The sequence below is a fragment of the Phytophthora infestans genome, genomic scaffold (genome assembly GCF_000142945.1).
Source record: "Phytophthora infestans T30-4 supercont1.37 genomic scaffold, whole genome shotgun sequence".
NCBI lineage: Eukaryota > Oomycota > Peronosporomycetes > Peronosporales > Peronosporaceae > Phytophthora > Phytophthora infestans.
This window is the reverse complement of record NW_003303722.1, coordinates 296,960-314,898: the sequence shown is the minus strand read 5'-3', so window position 1 is coordinate 314,898 and position 17,939 is coordinate 296,960. Positions and strand designations below refer to the sequence as shown.

Below are 17,939 nucleotides of genomic sequence, written 5' to 3'. Positions count from 1 at the left end.
AGTGACTGCGCTTCGGGGGGTACGTCTGCTCGTCCGTCGGTGCCACCGTCTCCGACTCAGTGTCTGGGCTCGGGGGATACGTCTGCTCGTCCGTCGGTGCCACCGTCTCCGACTCAGTGTCTGGGCTCGGGGGATACGTCTGCTCGTCCGTCGGTGCCACCGTCTCCGACTCAGTGGCTGGGCTCGGGGGATACGACTGCTCGTCCGTCGGTGCCACCGTCTCCGACTCAGTGTCTGGGCTCGGGGGATACGTCCGCTCGTCCGTCGGTGCCACCGTCTCCGACTCAGTGTCTGGGCTCGGGGGGTACGTCTGCTCGTCCGTCGGTGCCACCGTCTCCGACTCAGTGTCTGGGCGCGGGGGGTACGTCTGCTCGTCCGTCGGTGCCACCGTCTCCGACTCAGTGTCTGGGCTCGGGGGATACGCTTGCTCGTCCGTCGGTGCCACCGTCTCCGACTCAGTGGCTGGGCTCGGGGGATACGTCTGCTCGTCCGTCGGTGCCACCGTCTCCGACTCAGTGGCTGGGCTCGGGGGATACGTCTGCTCGTCCGTCGGTGCCACCGTCTCCGACTCAGTGTCTGGGCTCGGGGGATACGCTTGCTCGTCCGTCGGTGCCACCGTCTCCGACTCAGTGTCTGGGCTCGGGGGATACGTCTGCTCGTCCGTCGGTGCCACCGTCTCCGACTCAGTGGCTGGGCTCGGGGGATGCGTCTGCTCGTCCGTCGGTGCCACCGTCTCCGACTCGTGTCTGGGCTCGGGGGATACGTCTGCTCGTCCGTCGGTGCCACCGTCTCCGACTCAGTGTCTGGGCTCGGGGGATACGTCTGCTCGTCCGTCGGTGCCACCGTCTCCGACTCAGTGTCTGGGCTCGGGGGATACGTCTGCTCGTCCGTCGGTGCCACCGTCTCCGACTCAGTGTCTGGGCTTCGTGGGAAACGTCTGGCTCGTCCGTCGGTGACACAGTCTACGACACAGTGTCTGGGCTCGGGGGATACGTCTGCTCGTCCGTCGGCGCCACCATCTCCGACTCAGTGTCTGGGCTCGGGGGATACGTCTGCTCGTCCGTCGGTGCCACCGTCTCCGACTCAGTGTCTGGTCTCGGAGGGATACGTCTGCTTCTTCCGTCGGAGTGTCCGTCTCCGACTCAGTGGCTGGGCTCGGGGGATACGTCTGCTCGTCCGTCGGTGCCACCGTCTCCGACTCAGTGTCTGGGCTCGGGGGATACGTCTGCTCGTCCGTCGGTGCCACCGTCTCCGACTCAGTGTCTGGGCTCGGGGGGTACGGCTGCTCGTCCGTCGGTGCCACCGTCTCCGACTCAGTGTCTGGGCTCGGGGGATACGTCTGCTCGTCCGTCGGTGCCACCGTCTCCGACTCAGTGTCTGGGCTCGGGGGATACGTCTGCTCGTCCGTCGGTGCCACCGTCTCCGACTCAGTGTCTGGGCTCGGGGGGTACGTCTGCTCGTCCGTCGGTGCCACCGTCTCCGACTCAGTGTCTGGGCTCGGGGGATACGTCTGCTCGTCCGTCGGTGCCACCGTCTCCGACTCAGTGGCTGGGCTCGGGGGATACGTCTGCTCGTCCGTCGGTGCCACCGTCTCCGACTCAGTGTCTGGGCTCGGGGGGATACGTCTGCTCGTCCGTCGGTGCCACCGTCTCCGACTCAGTGTCTGGGCTCGGGGGATACGTCTGCTCGTCCGTCGGTGCCACCGTCTCCGACTCAGTGTCTGGGCTCGGGGGATACGTCTGCTCGTCCGTCGGTGCCACCGTCTCCGACTCAGTGTCGAGGCACGGGGGGATACGACTGGTCTGTCCGTACAGTACCACCAGTCTCCCAATTCAGTGTCGGAGACTCAGAGGAATACTTTTGCTCGTTCGGTCGTTCCCCACCGTCTCGAACTCAGTGTCGGGGGCTCGGAGGAATACTCCTGCACGTCAGTCGATACAACCGTCTCCAACTCAGTGTCAGAGCACGAGAGATACGTCTGCTCGTCCGTCGGTGCCACCGTCTCCAACTCAGTGTCTGGACTCGGAGGATACGTCTGCTCGTCGGTCGGTACCACCGTCTCCCACTCAGTGTCTGGGCTCGGGGGATACGTCTGCTCGTCCGTCGGTGCCACCGTCTCCGACTTAGTGTCTGGGCTCGGGGGATACGTCTGCTCGTCCGTCGGTGCCACCGCCTCCGACTCAGTGTCTGGGCTCGGGGGGTACGTCTGCTCGTCCGTCGGTGCCACCGTCTCCCACTCAGTGTCTGGGCTCGGGGGATACGTCTGCTCGTCCGTCGGTGCCACCGTCTCCGACTCAGTGTCTGGGCTCGGGGGATACGTCTGCTCGTCCGTCGGTGCCACCGTCTCCGACTCAGTGTCTGAGCTCGGGAGATACGTCTGCTCGTCCGTCGGTGCCACCGTCTCCGACTCAGTGTCTGGGCTCGAGGGATACGTCTGCTCGTCCGTCGGTGCCACCGTCTCCGACTCAGTGTCTGGGCTCGAGGGATACGTCTGCTCGTCCGTCGGTGCCACCGTCTCCGACTCAGTGTCTGGGCTCGGGGGATACGTCTGCTCGTCCGTCGGTGCCACCGTCTCCGACTCAGTGTCTGGGCTCGGGGGATACGTCTGCTCGTCCGTCGGTGCCACCGTCTCCGACTCAGTGTCTGGGCTCGGGGGATACGTCTGCTCGTCCGTCGGTGCCACCGTCTCCGACTCAGTGTCTGGGCTCGGGGGATACGTCTGCTCGTCCGTCGGTGCCACCGTCTCCGACTCAGTGTCTGGGCTCGGGGGATACGTCTGCTCGTCCGTCGGTGCCACCGTCTCCGACTCAGTGTCTGGGCTCGGGGGATACGTCTGCTCGTCCGTCGGTGCCACCGTCTCCGACTCAGTGGCTGGGCTCGGGGGATACGACTGCTCGTCCGTCGGTGCCACCGTCTCCGACTCAGTGTCTGGGCTCGGGGGATACGTCTGCTCGTCCGTCGGTGCCACCGTCTCCGACTCAGTGTCTGGGCTCGGGGGGTGCGTCTGCTCGTCCGTCGGTGCCACCGTCTCCGACTCAGTGTCTGGGCGCGGGGGGTACGTCTGCTCGTCCGTCGGTGCCACCGTCTCCGACTCAGTGTCTGGGCTCGGGGGATACGTCTGCTCGTCCGTCGGTGCCACCGTCTCCGACTCAGTGTCTGGGCTCGGGGGATACGTCTGCTCGTCCGTCGGTGCCACCGTCTCCGACTCAGTGTCTGGGCTCGGGGGATACGTCTGCTCGTCCGTCGGTGCCACCGTCTCCGACTCAGTGTCTGAGGCTCGGGGGATACGTTTGCTGCGTCCGTTCGGTGGCCCACGTTCTCCGAACTCAGTTTCTGGGCTCGGGAGAATAACATAAGGCTCGTCCCTTCAGTGCCACCTTCTCCGACTCAGTGGCTGGGGCTCGGAGGATATAAAAATTTGTCGTCCGTCGGTGCCACCGTCTCCGACTCAGTGTCTGGGCTCGGGGGATACGTCTGCTCGTCCGTCGGTGCCACCGTCTCCGACTCAGTGTCTGGGCTCGGGGGGTACGTCTGCTCGTCCGTCGGTGCCACCGTCTCCGACTCAGTGTCTGGGCTCGGGGGATACGTCTGCTCGTCCGTCGGTGCCACCGTCTCCCGACTCAGTGTCTGGGCTCGGGGGATACGCTTGCTCGTCCGTCGGTGCCACCGTCTCCGACTCGGTCAGCTGGCACGGCTTTAGGGTTCCGCTTTCCGGTGCATCATGTATTAGAATGTTTTCCATTCTGGCTTCAGATAAAAGCCGAGCACGTGTTGTGGCGTGGTCGACCTGACCGTCGATCGGTATATTTGATTCTTGTTTACCATGGGTTTCCTTGTACCCAGCGTTCCATCCCAAGATCTTTCCGACATACCCGGAGATTGCCTCAGCCTCGACAGCAGAAGTGTAACCGGTCTTCGGGAATTCGCATCCCCACACGTCGTCGACTCCAAGAATACACTCAGCGTCGACTGGGGCAACACACCCTGCACCATTGTAGGACAGTAGGTATGGCTGACAGCCAGCCGTGGCGACGTCGCCGGCCTTGGGGCAGGCGGTGCCTGCAGGTTCGTCTCCGACACCTGAGCATGCTTCTCCGTACGATTCAGGTAGCGAGTACGTAGCGTCGTCGCAGACGACGATCGAGCCGTCAGCGGGTATTAGTGTAGCACTGATCATGCCGCAAAACGTTGCAACCACAACGGACTTATTTGAAAACATAGGTCAATAAGAGGGGGGCGTAGTTGATGTTGCTGCGAATGAGGAAATTGGATAATGGAGTTTTGAAGACCGTGGGCGCAGTGGATTGTTAAGAGTACCATGCAGCGAGAGAGGCGCTAGCAGGATCCGTTACGAAAAACCGTGCTGATTGTGTCACGGTGACAGGTGACGAAGGACCTCTCATTGATGGGATTATGATGCGTCGATTGCGGCGCTTTGACCGTGAAACGATTCCACCACTTTGTCCAAAATATGACGGACAAACTCTTCGAATTCGATACATACACCTTGTACCGTAGCGATCACCTAGCACGTTACACCTTATCACAATTACGATAATTGCTAATATATCATAAGCTTACGCTCTCGGATCCGTGGTGTCTAAATGAGAATAAATTGTTAGCTCGTTAGAAAAAATGAAATAGTGATAAGTAATTTGATTTAAAAGCTGGCTTGAATCTAGCCTGGCGTTTACTCTATGATCTTATTAATATTTGGCTGCACTGAAGAAAAAGGGTGCTCATAGCTGTTCTCTTCAATATTTTTGAAGACGTCATACAGGCTATCAGCTTTTTGTGGTAAAGTGGCCTTCTATTTTTTTTATGTGTTTATCTATTGATGCATTTTAGATTATCAGCTTTTAATGTTCGTGACTCATGAGGTTCGTGACGTTTCTGCAATGTAACCATATTCTTTAGGGGGCGGTTTGTTTCAAGGTCGTCATGTTCGACTATTTACTCATTTATAAAAAACCACTCGCACTCACGGAGCACTGGACAAACCACACCATGCAAGCTAGAAGGCCAAGTGAAAATCCTAAATAAGACTGTGTTTGCGACTTGCGCTGAAATAACATGCTCGACAAAATACAGAGAAAGCGATGAATTATGGGTTTTAGTAGCTTTGTTTCATTATTTCAGATGACTATAAGATCGCTTCAAAATCTGGGGAGTGGATAATGGGATGCTACAAGTTTCTCTGAACTTTTTTATGCTTCGTAAAATGTCGTAAGTGGCGCGACGATTCTCAAAGGTCCGCGACCTCACCGAGTAATTGCCATAAACTCCAATTCTCTCAGACGACCACAGCAGCGATTAAGCCAGCACCTTTCCCAGAACGTCAGCTAACAATCGGTAGACCCTCCACAAGCCATTCACTGGGCCCAAGGTTTACTTGTCGAAAGCTGGTTAGAACGGCCACGCTAGTTCTAATGTCGAATCTAAGTTTGCGTCGTTAAACGGAACTTTACCAACGTATCCAATCGTGCTGCTACATGCATAGCAGCTAAAATACGTCGCGCTCTTTTGTTAATGCACTTGATCGCCGTTGGCTTTTCGATGTTTTTCGAAGCAATAGTACTGACAATGTGTAAGAAAAAACAGCTAGCTCAATAGCTCTAACATGTAGAGAGCCAATCCCGACAACTGGCAAACCCGACTGCAACGCTCTCTCTCGTGCACGAAGCTCAAGTGTCGGATATATGAAGAATAGACAAAAAATGTTTTAAAATGGCCACGCTTGTCGTCTCAAAGTTCTGGTCATTAAGGGGAACCTTCGCCTCTCCAAAATCAGCCGAATTGAGAGCTGCGCGCGCTGCATCCGTAAGCTGGTTCCACATGATGAGATCGTGAAACTCGCCGTCTTGACACGAAAACGTTAGCGCCAACCAGTCAAACTTCTCTACAATCGTATGCGAGACTCTTGTGGATTCGTTGGAGCCGCCAACATAGGTGTAGTTCCAATTCCACCTACTGATCCTGTTCAATCAAATTTCCTGAGTCCCCACGAAGCCGATTGGAGGAACGGCGGTTAGTTTAATGTAGGGGTCTTTAAGAGCGGTCCTCGGGTAGCCGAACACTTTTTGCGGCTCCATAAGTTGCTGCGACAAGGACGCGCCAAGTATATTTGGCTTCTCTAATGCTGGATTCAACCACAACACCATACACGCCCAGTCGTGGCGATCCTGAGCGCTTCCAGCGAAAAAGCTCTTCAGAAAATACCATGCAAACACCATGGCCCACCTATCTTGGTACCGCGTTGATCGGCCAGGTGCTTCCGTGCAGCCGTCCGTCCGATCCGACCCCTTGAACCCTCCAGATAGCTCGCCAGCAGCATTCACCGCATGAAACGAAGCACAGCCGTGATCAATGAACAGTTGTGGCTTGAACTTCACTACAACCTTTTCGGATATCGTAATTGGGTCGAGTGGCTGCACTTGATCATGGTCAAGTGCACAGTCCCCTGGAGACGAACAGCAGTGCGAAGCATAGCTCCAAGACGAGAACGAAATGCATCGCTTTGCACAATGTGTCGATTACTCTAAAATGAGAGCTAAACAGCCGCCGAGAGCCGCATCGGTGCCGGTGTATGAAATTGCTAAAAACGCGACTAAAACTTCAAATCCCAAAAATGGATGTCGTGAAGGTACCATAGTATTTTTTTTTAGTAGCTACCCAAGTGCAGCCCAAAAATTTACAGCGGCACTCCACGATAACAACAACAAAAGAAGCAGGAGCAAAGATAATGAGCAAAACCTTGAGTGCATTATGTCAGAGTGCCGGCCACGACAACTGCTTCTTAATGCTAACATTGAGTTATGTATAAGCTGCGCGAAAAAAGTTTGTGCAAAATGTCAGTGCATTCTTGCGCCTCTTTCGCTTCTGTCTGGTCAGAGTGTGACCACGTTACGATCCATGTTGCCCGCCAGCCAATTCTGTTGATCCTCCTCCCTGTCAGAAGTCGACGTCGTCAACTCGCATACAGAGTCTGAAGATGTTTGGTGGAAGCTGAAGGCATGGCAGATGGGGTCGTTGTAGCACGAGCGGCAGCACGAGTGCCAGGATTGAGAATTACGAGGTCCTGGCGTCGTATTGTAGATACCAGCATTGTTGTAGCGCACTTTGTTCTCCACTCCAATGCCATTAATACCTTGGTTGTCACAGGGTGTGGAGGGCTCATCGGTTGGGAGATCAGTCGGCTCGTCGTGGGCTCATCAGTCGGCTCATCGGAAGGCTCATCAGTTGGCTCATCAGTAGGCTCATCAGTGAATTCCTCCGTATTACAGGGTTTTTCAGTCGACACAGTTGAAGTCGACTCTTCGGCTGGCTCATATGGGGTCTCCTCCATCGGCGCGTACGTTGTTTCCTCGGTCGGCGCGTACGTTGTTTCCTCGGTAGGGGCGTACGTCGTCTCTCCGGTCGGCTCATACGTTGTTTCCTCGGTAGGGGCGTATGGGGTCTCTTCGGTTGGGGCGTACGTGGTTGCTTCGGTCGGCGCGTACGTGGTCTCCTCCGTCGGCCCGTACGTAGTCTCGTCGATCGGCGCGTACATTGTTTCCTCGGTCGGGGCGTAAGTAGTTTCCTCGGTCGGGGCGTAAGTAGTTTCCTCGGTCGGGGCGTACGTCGTCTCTTCGGTCGGCTCATACGGGGTCTCTTCGGCTGGTGCATACGTGGTCTCCTCCGTCGGCGCGTACGTGGTCTCTTCGGTCGACGCGTACGTTGTTTCCTCGGTCGGGGCGTAAGTAGTTTCCTTGGTCGGGGCGTACGTCGTCTCTTCGGTCGGCTCATACGGGGTCTCTTCGGTTGGTGCATACGTGGTCTCCTCCGTCGGCGCGTACGTGGTCTCTTCGGTCGGCGCGTACGTTGTTTCCTCGGTCGGGGCGTACGTCGTCTCTTCGGTCGGCTCATACGGGGTCTCTTCGGCTGGTGCATACGTGGTCTCCTCCGTCGGCGCGTACGTGGTCTCTTCGATCGGCGCGTACATTGTTTCCTCGGTCGGGGCGTAAGTAGTTTCCTCGGTCGGGGCGTACGTCGTCTCTTCGGTCGGCTCATACGGGGTCTCTTCGGCTGGTGCATACGTGGTCTCCTCCGTCGGCGCGTACGTGGTCTTTTCGGTCGGCGCGTACGTTGTTTCCTCGGTAGGGGCGTAAGTAGTTTCCTCGGTCGGGGTGTACGTCGTCTCTTCGGTCGGCTCATACGGGGTCTCTTCGGTTGGTGCATACGTGGTCTCCTCCGTCGGCGCGTACGTGGTCTCTTCGGTCGGCGCGTACGTTGTTTCCTCGGTGGGTGCGTACATAGTCACCTCAGTATCGCAAGGTTTCTCGATATGTGCATAATGCATTCTCTCTGTGGGAGCGTTGGTTTCACTCTTGGTCGGAGCGTAAGTAGATTCTTCCGTGACATACGTTGTCTCCTCCACATCGTAAGGTTTCTCTGTAGGCGCATAAGGTGTCACCTCACGGGGAGCATAGGTTGTGTCCTCGCTGGGTGCAGCAGTTGTTTCCTCCCTAGGAACGTAAGTTGTACCTTCGGTGGGTGCCTCTGTCTCGTCGCTAGGCTCATAACCTCCAGTCACGTGCTGGCCTTCCGTTTCTTCGGTAGAATAGTCTACCGTCGGCGTAGTAGAATACTCTTCACGTGTGCCGGCATCGTAGCCTCCAGCACCTTCCGTGGTCTCGTGGGTATTGTCGACAGTCGTGTACCCTCCGGTAGTAGTACCGCCGTCCGTGGTCGTGCCATAGCCACCGGGGGTTGTTCCATCCTCAATAATCTCCGTGATGCCGGTTGGGTAGTCAAGATATGTCTCGCCATCGATCACCTTCGCATCGGTAGGGCCGTAGCCACCCTTGGTCACGCCCTCCGTGGTTGTTGAGCCATAGTGGATGGTGTTTCCATAGTCGCCAGTTTGCGTGCCAGTAGACGGAGTATCATAGTACTTACCACCTTCCGTTGCGTGACCTTGAGTCGCTGTCTCCGTTGCAACTTCACAGTTGACACCGATTGGCGTATCGACGGTCGTGTCGTAGTTGACTCTAGCTGGGATTTCCTCCTCCTCATCTCCAACTTGGACGACTTCGTCATGACCGGTCCCCCAGCCAGAGCTTTCCCCGTTATACGCCGCGATGGTCTCAGCCTCGACTGCAGACGCGTAGCCCGTCTTGGGGAATTCACAGCCCCACACGTCGTTTGAATGAGAATGCACTCGGCATCGACTGGAGCGACGCACACTGCGCCATTGTAGGACAGAAGATATGGTTGGCAGTCGGAGGTGGCGACATCACCGGCCTTGGGGCAGGCGGTGCCTACAGGTTCGGCTCCGACACCTGAGCACGGAATGCCACAAGACTCCGAGAGCGAGTAGGTAGCGTCGTGATACACGGCGATGGGAACGTCAGCGGACACGAGACCGGCCGTGATGATGCCGGCTAACGCCGCAGCCTTGGCAGGTTTCCTGGAAACCATTGAAGGTCGATTGACTGGGAAGGTTGATATCGGTGTTGCCTCCAATGAGGAAATTGGGGAATGGGTCGAGTCACTGAGCGACTTGAGCGTAGCGAATCGTCAAGGGCGCTAGGGAACGATACGAGCTTCCAGCAACGCGCAAGTTCGTGTTGCGGGTGAACCCACTTGAGCAAGATGACCCTTTCACTGCACTGGACTCTTCTTCGAAAAACTATGTCGCGAAACGGCTGTGCGTGTTATGGAAATGAGTCATCGCCTCAATGATAATAGTACATACTATTGTCTCTTTGTCTTCACATGATAATTCGATTCTCTGGTCAGAATAATCCATTATTGCCAGAAAAAAACTGTGGAAATGCACTTAACTCATACAGTAATTTAGCGTGAGTTCCTCTCTTCTGGGGTGTCACGCTGCACGGCATGGCGATTAGCGTTAGAAAGTGGTGTACGCCTCGTTCAGAGGCGCTCTTGTTGTCAGTTCTGGCTTTCGAAGCTTGCAAATTCGGCCATTCAAAAATTAGCCAATCATGCCCCAGTAAAAATAAGGGAGGATAATCATGTTTTAACCCAGAATTGGGCTAAATAGCTTGACAAAAAAGCTCAAGCGATTTAAGAAATTCTATTGAGAAACCGTCGTAGAATTAGCAGTTTCGCTTGCGCCAGTTCATGAAACGAGTGTCCTTTAGCGCCGTCTGAAATTCAGACTGAGTGGGTTCATGGATCTTAAAAATAGTCTAGCCGACATGACAACAACAGGTAAGCTCAAGTCTCAAACCAACTATGAACTGCTTTCTTTTTCGTCTCCTGTAAAACTGTAGCTCTCTATATTAGGCGGCCAAGTCGGTGGAAAGACGATCGACAGCTAGCAATGTTGGAGCGTGAGTCATGACCTTCTTTCTTCTTTCTGCAAACGGAGACTCTACCGCTGAAAGGACACTAATTTCTCTGGACCTTTCCACCGTTTCACCCGCTTCATGATGTCAGTACTACTGACTCAGTAGTAAATGACGTACTAGCACGTGGACGACGACTCCGGTATTCGCAGTTCTCAGCTCGTGCAGTACTGACTAACCGCTCCCATCGCTCCTACTTACCGTCGCTAAAACGATTTGAGTGTGGAATATCTTTCAGACTGGATTGACTTCCAAAAATGACAAAATGGCGTCTTAAGTCAATCAGAACATAAATTATTATTAGTGTCGATCTTAGAATGTCACTTATGTTAGATTTATTCCCGAGTTGTGCTTGCGATGCTTTTGATGACTTCCAAAATATGCACAAGCTGTGAGATCGTAAAACGGCAACAGCTCACGTTGTTGCTCTGCACTCCGTGCCGCTTGGCGTTTTTCAAGAGCATAAGCATACCCAGCAAGCATGAATCTCTCGGCTGACACGCGTATCTTCGCTGGAGACCCATAAGATGCATAAAAGAAAAGTCCGTATCCATTTAAAAGCCCCTCTGCAAAATCGCTAACGTTTAGGGGAATGGGTACTATTTGGCAGAATCCGCTACATGTGTATTAATCGTGACTCAGATGCGGTGCCTTGGCAATGCAGCTTTGTCTAATGGCACGTGACATGCTGTCGTTTGAGAGCGTCACAAAGAGTGCGGTCAGCACTACAGCGAGTAGCCCCCACGCTGAAGCATTGGACCGTGTCCGTCTTTCGGTCAATGGTACCCTCGGTCTCACGACAGGCTTCTCGTCGCCAAAACCGGCACCATTCTTCTCATGAGCACTGATCGCCTGCTGCCTCACGACGCCTTCCACTTCTTCGTCGCCCATTTCCACCATCTCTCGAGCAACGTGTCGGTCTTGACGTGCAGCCTTAATTGGTTGTGCTGGAAGAGGAGACGGGGCACGCATTTTCCAGCCATCACCCACGATTTCTTCCACTTCGGAGGCGTTGGAATAGGGAACCCAATGGAGTTGGCCACACGAGTTGGACTCGTTCATAAATCCGTCAAAGCTCATGTTGGCGAACGTCATGAACTGTTGGAAGGAGCGTGCGGTACCGAACTTGTACTTGTCGAGTTCAAAGGCATCCACGGGTCCTTTAAAGCCCAGTCCAACGCGAAGACGAACACGGTTGTGGGTCATTTCGGAGTCCAACGCCTTGACGGCCGGATCAACTGGAGACTCCCAGAAACTCGCTGGCTTTTTCGAGTAATTATGATACAGTACGTTGCCAATCTTACTGGGCGAGTACAGGTCGTAGCCGTGCGTCCAGTAGTCGGCAGAACGCAGGAACTCCTCGCCATCCCAGAGCCAAGGGGTGTGGGAATCCACGGGCACATTTCGCTCAGCGTGGCACTTGCTGAAGGATAAGCCACCACCCCAAAGCGCCGACAGCTGCGGGAAATTGGCGTTGCGCTTGATACTGGCTCCGACGATCCGCGTCAGGCCGTTCCCGCCTTTGATCGTTGTGCACAAGTGAGGGATCCAATCCGGTGCATTATTGTCTCCATTTTCCTTGACAAAGTCGTGGATATCGTGCGGATACACTGACAGTACAGCCATCTCGTTGTTGATACGTTTCCACTCGTCTAGCATGATCTCGTCCCATCGATTGGTGAAGATACTGTGGCCATCCACCTGAAGACAGAACTCTTCGTCGCCAATCATTTCTTGCTGCTGATGACGCGCCGTAGTGCACCCCGAAGCTTCCGCTGCAGGTCTGGGAGTCACTTGAATCTGGACTTTATAGCGACACCCAGTGTAGTCTGGCCATTGCGCTAACGCTAGCTTGCAGTATTCGTCGAGACAGCTTGGGTCTCCTTCCACCAGTTGCTCCAGAATCCCAAACCGAAGACGTCCGGGGTTAACAGCTCTTTGCAACGCCGTAAAGAGGGTCTTGCCGCATCGTACACCGTCCCGGAAGACGGAAGAACCGACGTGGATCTCGAAAGTGCTGGGGATCTTGGCTGCTGGTGGGCGTAGACTCTTGTAGTGTGGATCCAGCGGAATATGCTGCACACTCGGGTCCAGATCCAGGTATGTGGTCGTCCCCAGGACGTTGATAGCAGGTTTGCCGTCGCCGTAAGCGCCTACAGCCCCTAGCAGCAGCGTTAGCCCCAGAGATCGCAAATGTTTCATGGAGAGCTGGGAGGGTTATCGAAAGTCCGAGAATGGATGGAGCGCCTAGGGACACGCGAGTTGAAGGAGCGCGATCCTTCCGCGCTTCGTTTCCGGCGTTTGGGCTCTTTCTTAGGAGCGACCCTAGTCAGCGCCTCATCCATTTTAGCTCGAGGAGTGATGCTCGCGGCCAAGACTCCCAGGATCTCGTCTTCCCCTTTCGAACATTTCACAATCTCCAGTGTCCAAGGCGAGAGTAAAGCCTCCCACTGTCCCAAACACCCTTGTAACCCGGCCGACTTGAACAGCCAGGCTAGCGTAGAGTGTCGGGTCAGGATCCGGATGGAGAATTTATTGTTAATCTATGGCGTGGCCTGCTTTGTTCTTCATGTTCACGCAGATTCTACGACGAATGGCACTGGATTTTGCATCGGTCGAGAGCGTCACGAACACAACAGCCACAACGAGAACAATGATGATGCCAGCTGGCACATTAGCTCCCGACCTCATCTCGAACAGACTCGGTGCTTCTCCATGCCGCAGTTTTGCTGCCATAGCGTGGTCGAGTGGGTTGTCTATTGCTGCCGCGTTCTTCACTTGGGCTGCCGCTACTTGGTGCTCGGGATCCTCGTTTGTTTCCAATCTCACGTTGTCCTTAGTCAGCGTTGATAGCCGTTCAATTGCTTCTCCATTGCCAAAAATCGGCTCTGGGTCCTCGTACTCGCGCTCGTTGCCATCGTCCCCGTACAATTTCCAGCCACGACCCACAATTTCCTCCACCTCCGTGGCATTCTCGTACGGGACCCAACGTAGCTGACCGCAGGCGTTGGTGTCATTCATCCAGCCCTCGAACGAGATGTTGGAAAACTTGAGATAGCTCTCAAAAGAACGCACTTTACCGAAATCGTACTTGTCGAGTTCAAAAGTATCAACGTATCCCTTGAACGGCATCCCGATGCGAAGACGAACACGATTGCGGCCCATTTCACCGTCGAGGCTCTTCTTCTTCGGATCCATCGGGGACACCCAGAAGTTGGCGGGTTTCTGGGAATAATTGTGGTACAACACGTTGCCCAATCGACTGGGCGAGTACAGATCGTAGCCATACGTCCAGTAGTTCGCAGAGCGCATGAACTCCTCACCATCCCAAAGCCACGGCGTGTGAGAATCTATCAGTACTCTGCGCTCTGCATGGCACTTGCTGAACGAGTAGCCCCCACCCCACAGCGCAGCCATTTGAGGCATCCACGAGTCACTAATCACAGCGGCTCCGTCGATACGCGTAAGGCCGTTGCCTCCTTTGATTACAGAGCACAAATGTGGGACCGAGTTGATGACGTTGTTGTCCCCGTTCTCCTTGATCATGTCCTTGTGTGTGTTGTGCGGGTATATGGTCATGACGGCCATCTCATTGTCAATGACAGCCCAGTCCGCAAGGATGTTCTCGTCCCAGCGATTGGTAAACACACTGTGGCCGTCGACTTGCAGACAGAACTCTTGATCCCCCACGAGCTTCTGCTGCAGATGACGCGCAGTTGTGCAGCCGGCAGACTCGGCTGCGTCACGCGTGTCGATGGTGATCTGGTGCTTGTAGCGGCACTCCGTGTCTTCTGGCCACTCCTCTGCAGCCATTTTGCAGTATTCATCCAAGCAAGTAGGGTCTCCTTCGTAGATTTGCTCCAGGATCCCAAAGTGGAGACGCTCCGGGTACGTCGCTCTTTTCAGCGCAGTGAAAAGTGTTTTACCGCAGCGATAGCCATCTCGGAAGACCGAGGACCCCACAAACATTTCAAATGTTTCTGGGATATGGGCTGGAGGAGGTCGCAAATGAGTTTTTTCTTCGTCGAGAGGAATGTGCTGCACCCTCGGGTTCAGTTTCAGTGACTTTTTCCAGTTATCCCATATGACAGTGGAGTAGTTAACCGGTTTGTTTGGATTTGGGTCTGGAGAAGCCGCTGCGAGCGCCAGAAGTGTAGCGGTAGACAAGAAGCGCAGCATGGGCATGTGCTTCTGAGACGAAAATTGCAGACTGAAGAAGCGCGAGCTCACAACGTCGACTCGGTGGGGGCCGCTGACCTTTGGGGAGTCGTCGTCCACGTACTAGTACGTCATTTACTACTGACATCATGAAGCGGGTGAAACGGTGGAAAGGTCCAGAGAAATTAGTGCCCTTTCAGCGGTAGAGTCTTCTTTTGCAGAAAGAAGAAAGAAGCTCATGACTCATACCCTAGCATTGCTAGCTGTCGATCGTCTTTCCACCGACTTGGCCGCCTTAAAAAGAGAGCTACAGTTTAACAGGAGACGAAAAAGAAAGCAGTTCATAGTTGGTTTGAGACTTGTGCTTACCTGGTCGGCTAGACTATTTTTAAGATCCACGAACCCACTCAGTCTGAATTTCAGACGGCGCTAAAGGACACTCGTTTCATGAACTGGCGCAAGCGAAACTGCTAATTCTACGATGGTTTCTCAATAGAATTTCTTAAATCGCTTGAGTTTTTTGTCAAGCTATTTAGCCCATTTCTGGGCTAAAACATGATTACACGTCCAATCCTCCCTTATTTTTACTGGGGCATGATTGGCTAATATTTTTGAATGGCCGAATGTGTTTTGCAATCTTTTGGCAGCCGAACGCTCGCGCCAGAACTGACAGCAAGCGCGCCTCTGAACGAGGCGTACACCACTAGCTAACGCTAATCACCATGCCGTGCAGCCGCGACACCCTAGAAGAGAGGAACTCACGCTAAATTACTGTATGAGTTAAGTGCATTTCCAAGGTTTTTTTTTGGTAAAAATGGATTATTCTGACCAGAGAATCGAATTATCATGTGAAGACAAAGAGACGATAGTATGATACTATTATCATTGAGGCGATGACTCATTTCCATAACTCGCACAGCCGTTTCGCGACATAGTTTTTCGAAGAAGAGTCCAGTGCAGTGAAAGGGTCATCTTGCTCAAGTGGGTTCACCCGCAACACGAACTTGCGCGTTGCTGGAAGCTCGTATCGTTCCCTAGCGCCCTTGACGATTCGCTACGCTCAAGTCGCTCAGTGACTCGACCCATTCCCCAATTTCCTCATTGGAGGCAACACCGATATCAACCTTCCCAGTCAATCGACCTTCAATGGTTTTCAGGAAACCTGCCAAGGCTGCGGCGTTAGCCGGCATCATCACGGCCGGTCTCGTGTCCGCTGACGTTCCCATCGCCGTGTATCACGACGCTACTTACTCGCTCTCTGAGTCCTGTGGCATTCCGTGCTCAGGTGTCGGAGCCGAACCTGTAGGCACCGCCTGCCCCAAGGCCGGTGATGTCGCCACCTCCGACTGCCAGCCATATCTTCTGTCCTACAATGGCGCAGTGTGCGTCGCTCCAGTCGATGCCGAGTGCGCTCTCATTCAAGACGACGTGTGGGGCTGTGAATTCCCCAAGACGGGCTACACGTCTGCAGTCGAGGCTGAGACCATCGCGGCGTATGACGGGGAAAGCTCTGGCTGGGGGACTGGTCATGACGAAGTCGTCCAAGTTGGAGATGAGGAGGAAGAAATCCCAGCTAGAGTCAGCTACGACACGACCGTCGATACGCCAAACGGCGTCAACTGTGAAGTTGCAACGGAGACAGCGACTCATGGCCACACAACGGAAGGTGGTAAGTACTATGATACTCCGTCTTCTGGCACGCAAGCTGGCGACTATGGAAACACCATCCACTATGGCTCAACGACCACGGAGGGCGTGACCAAGGGTGGTTACGGCCCTACCGATACGAAGGTGATCGATGGCGAGACATATCTTGACTACCCAGCCGGCATCACCGGTACTACTACCGGAGGGTACACGGCTGTCGACAATACCCACGAGACCACGGAAGGTGCTGGAGGCTACGATGCCGGCGCACGTGAAGAGTATTCTACTACGCCGACGGTAGACTATTCTACCGAAGAAACGGAAGGCCAGCACGTGACTGGAGGTTATGAGCCTAGCGATGAGACCGAGGCACCCACCGAAGGTACAACTTACGTTCCCACGGAGGAAACAACTGCTGCACCCAGCGAGGACACAACCTATGCTCCCCGTGAGGTAACACCTTATGCGCCTACAGAGAAACCTTATGATGTGGAGGAGATAACATATGTACCCACGGAAGAATCTACTTACGCCCCCACCAAGGGTGTAACCTACGCTCCTACAGAGAATGTACATTATGCACCTACCGAGAAACCTTGCGATACTGAGGTGACTATGTACGCCCCTACCGAGGAAACAACGTACGCGCCGACGGAGGAGACCACGTATGCACCAACCGAAGAGACTCCGTATGAGCCGACCGGAGAGACGACGTACGCCCCGACCGAGGAAACTACTTACGCCCCTACCGAGGAAACAACGTACGCGCCGACCGAAGAGACCACGTACGCGCCGACGGAGGAGACCACGTATGCACCAACCGAAGAGACCCCGTATGAGCCGACCGAAGAGACGACGTACGCCCCGACCGAGGAAACTACTTACGCCCCGACCGAGGAAACTACTTACGCCCCTACCGAAGAGACCACGTACGCGCCGACGGAGGAGACCACGTATGCACCAGCCGAAGAGACCCCGAATGAGCCGACCGAAGAGACGACGTACGCCCCGACCGAGGTACACCCCTACCGAGGAAACAACGTACGCGCCGACCGAAGAGACCACGTACGCGCCGACGGAGGAGACCACGTATGAGCCAGCCGAAGAGTCGACTTCAAATGTGTCGACTGAAAAACTCTGTAATACGGAGGAATCCACTGATGAGCCTACTGATGAGCCAACTGATGAGCCTTCCGATGAGCCTACTGATGAGCCTACCGACGAGCCGACTGATCTGCCAACCGATGAGCCCTCCACACCCTGTGACAACCAAGGTATTAATGGCATTGGAGTGGAGAACAAAGTGCGCTTCAACAATGCTGGTATCTACAATACGACGGTAGGACCTCGTAATTCTCAATCCTGGCACTCGTGCTGCCGCTCGTGCTACAACGACCCCATCTGCCATGCCTTTAGCTTCCACCAAACATCTTCAGACTCTGTATGCGAGTTGACGACGTCGACTTCTGACAGGGAGGAGGATCAACAGAATTGGCTGGCGGGCAACATGGATCGTAACGTGGTCACACTCTGACCAGACAGAAGCGAAAGAGGCGCAAGAATGCACTGACATTTTGCACAAACTTTTTTCGCGCAGCTTATACATAACTCAATGTTAGCATTAAGAAGCAGTTGTCGTGGCCGGCACTCTGACATAATGCACTCAAGGTTTTGCTCATTATCTTTGCTCCTGCTTCTTTTTGTTGTTGTTATCGTGGAGTGCCGCTGTAAATTTTTGGGCTGCACTTGGGTAGCTACTTCAATAAAAAAAATACTATGGTA

At 54.5% G+C, this 17,939-nt stretch overlaps 3 protein-coding genes and 1 pseudogene across 3 annotated transcripts; all 4 read right to left on the bottom strand.

The window, feature by feature from the left end:
• Positions 1-5,744: 5,744 nt before the first annotated feature.
• On the bottom strand, positions 5,745-6,449 carry PITG_23050 (annotated as a pseudogene; the record flags this gene model as incomplete).
• Positions 6,450-6,967: 518 nt separating this feature from the next.
• On the bottom strand, positions 6,968-9,459 carry PITG_23049 (cyst germination specific acidic repeat protein precursor, putative; the record flags this gene model as incomplete). Its single annotated transcript, XM_002898292.1, has 2 exons — positions 6,968-9,135; positions 9,279-9,459. 2 exons carry the CDS (start codon positions 9,457-9,459, stop codon positions 6,968-6,970), a joined length of 2,349 nt encoding a protein of 782 aa, XP_002898338.1.
• A 1,520-nt stretch (positions 9,460-10,979) lies between these two features.
• PITG_15377 (uncharacterized protein) lies at positions 10,980-12,646 on the bottom strand (the record flags this gene model as incomplete). The annotated part of the gene is made up of 2 exons (XM_002898291.1): positions 10,980-11,254; positions 11,321-12,646. 2 exons carry the CDS (start codon positions 12,552-12,554, stop codon positions 10,980-10,982), a joined length of 1,509 nt encoding a protein of 502 aa, XP_002898337.1.
• Positions 12,647-12,890: 244 nt separating this feature from the next.
• PITG_15376 (uncharacterized protein) lies at positions 12,891-14,531 on the bottom strand (the record flags this gene model as incomplete). Its single annotated transcript, XM_002898290.1, has 2 exons — positions 12,891-13,018; positions 13,295-14,531. 2 exons carry the CDS (start codon positions 14,529-14,531, stop codon positions 12,891-12,893), a joined length of 1,365 nt encoding a protein of 454 aa, XP_002898336.1.
• Between the last annotated feature and the right edge of the window lie 3,408 nt (positions 14,532-17,939).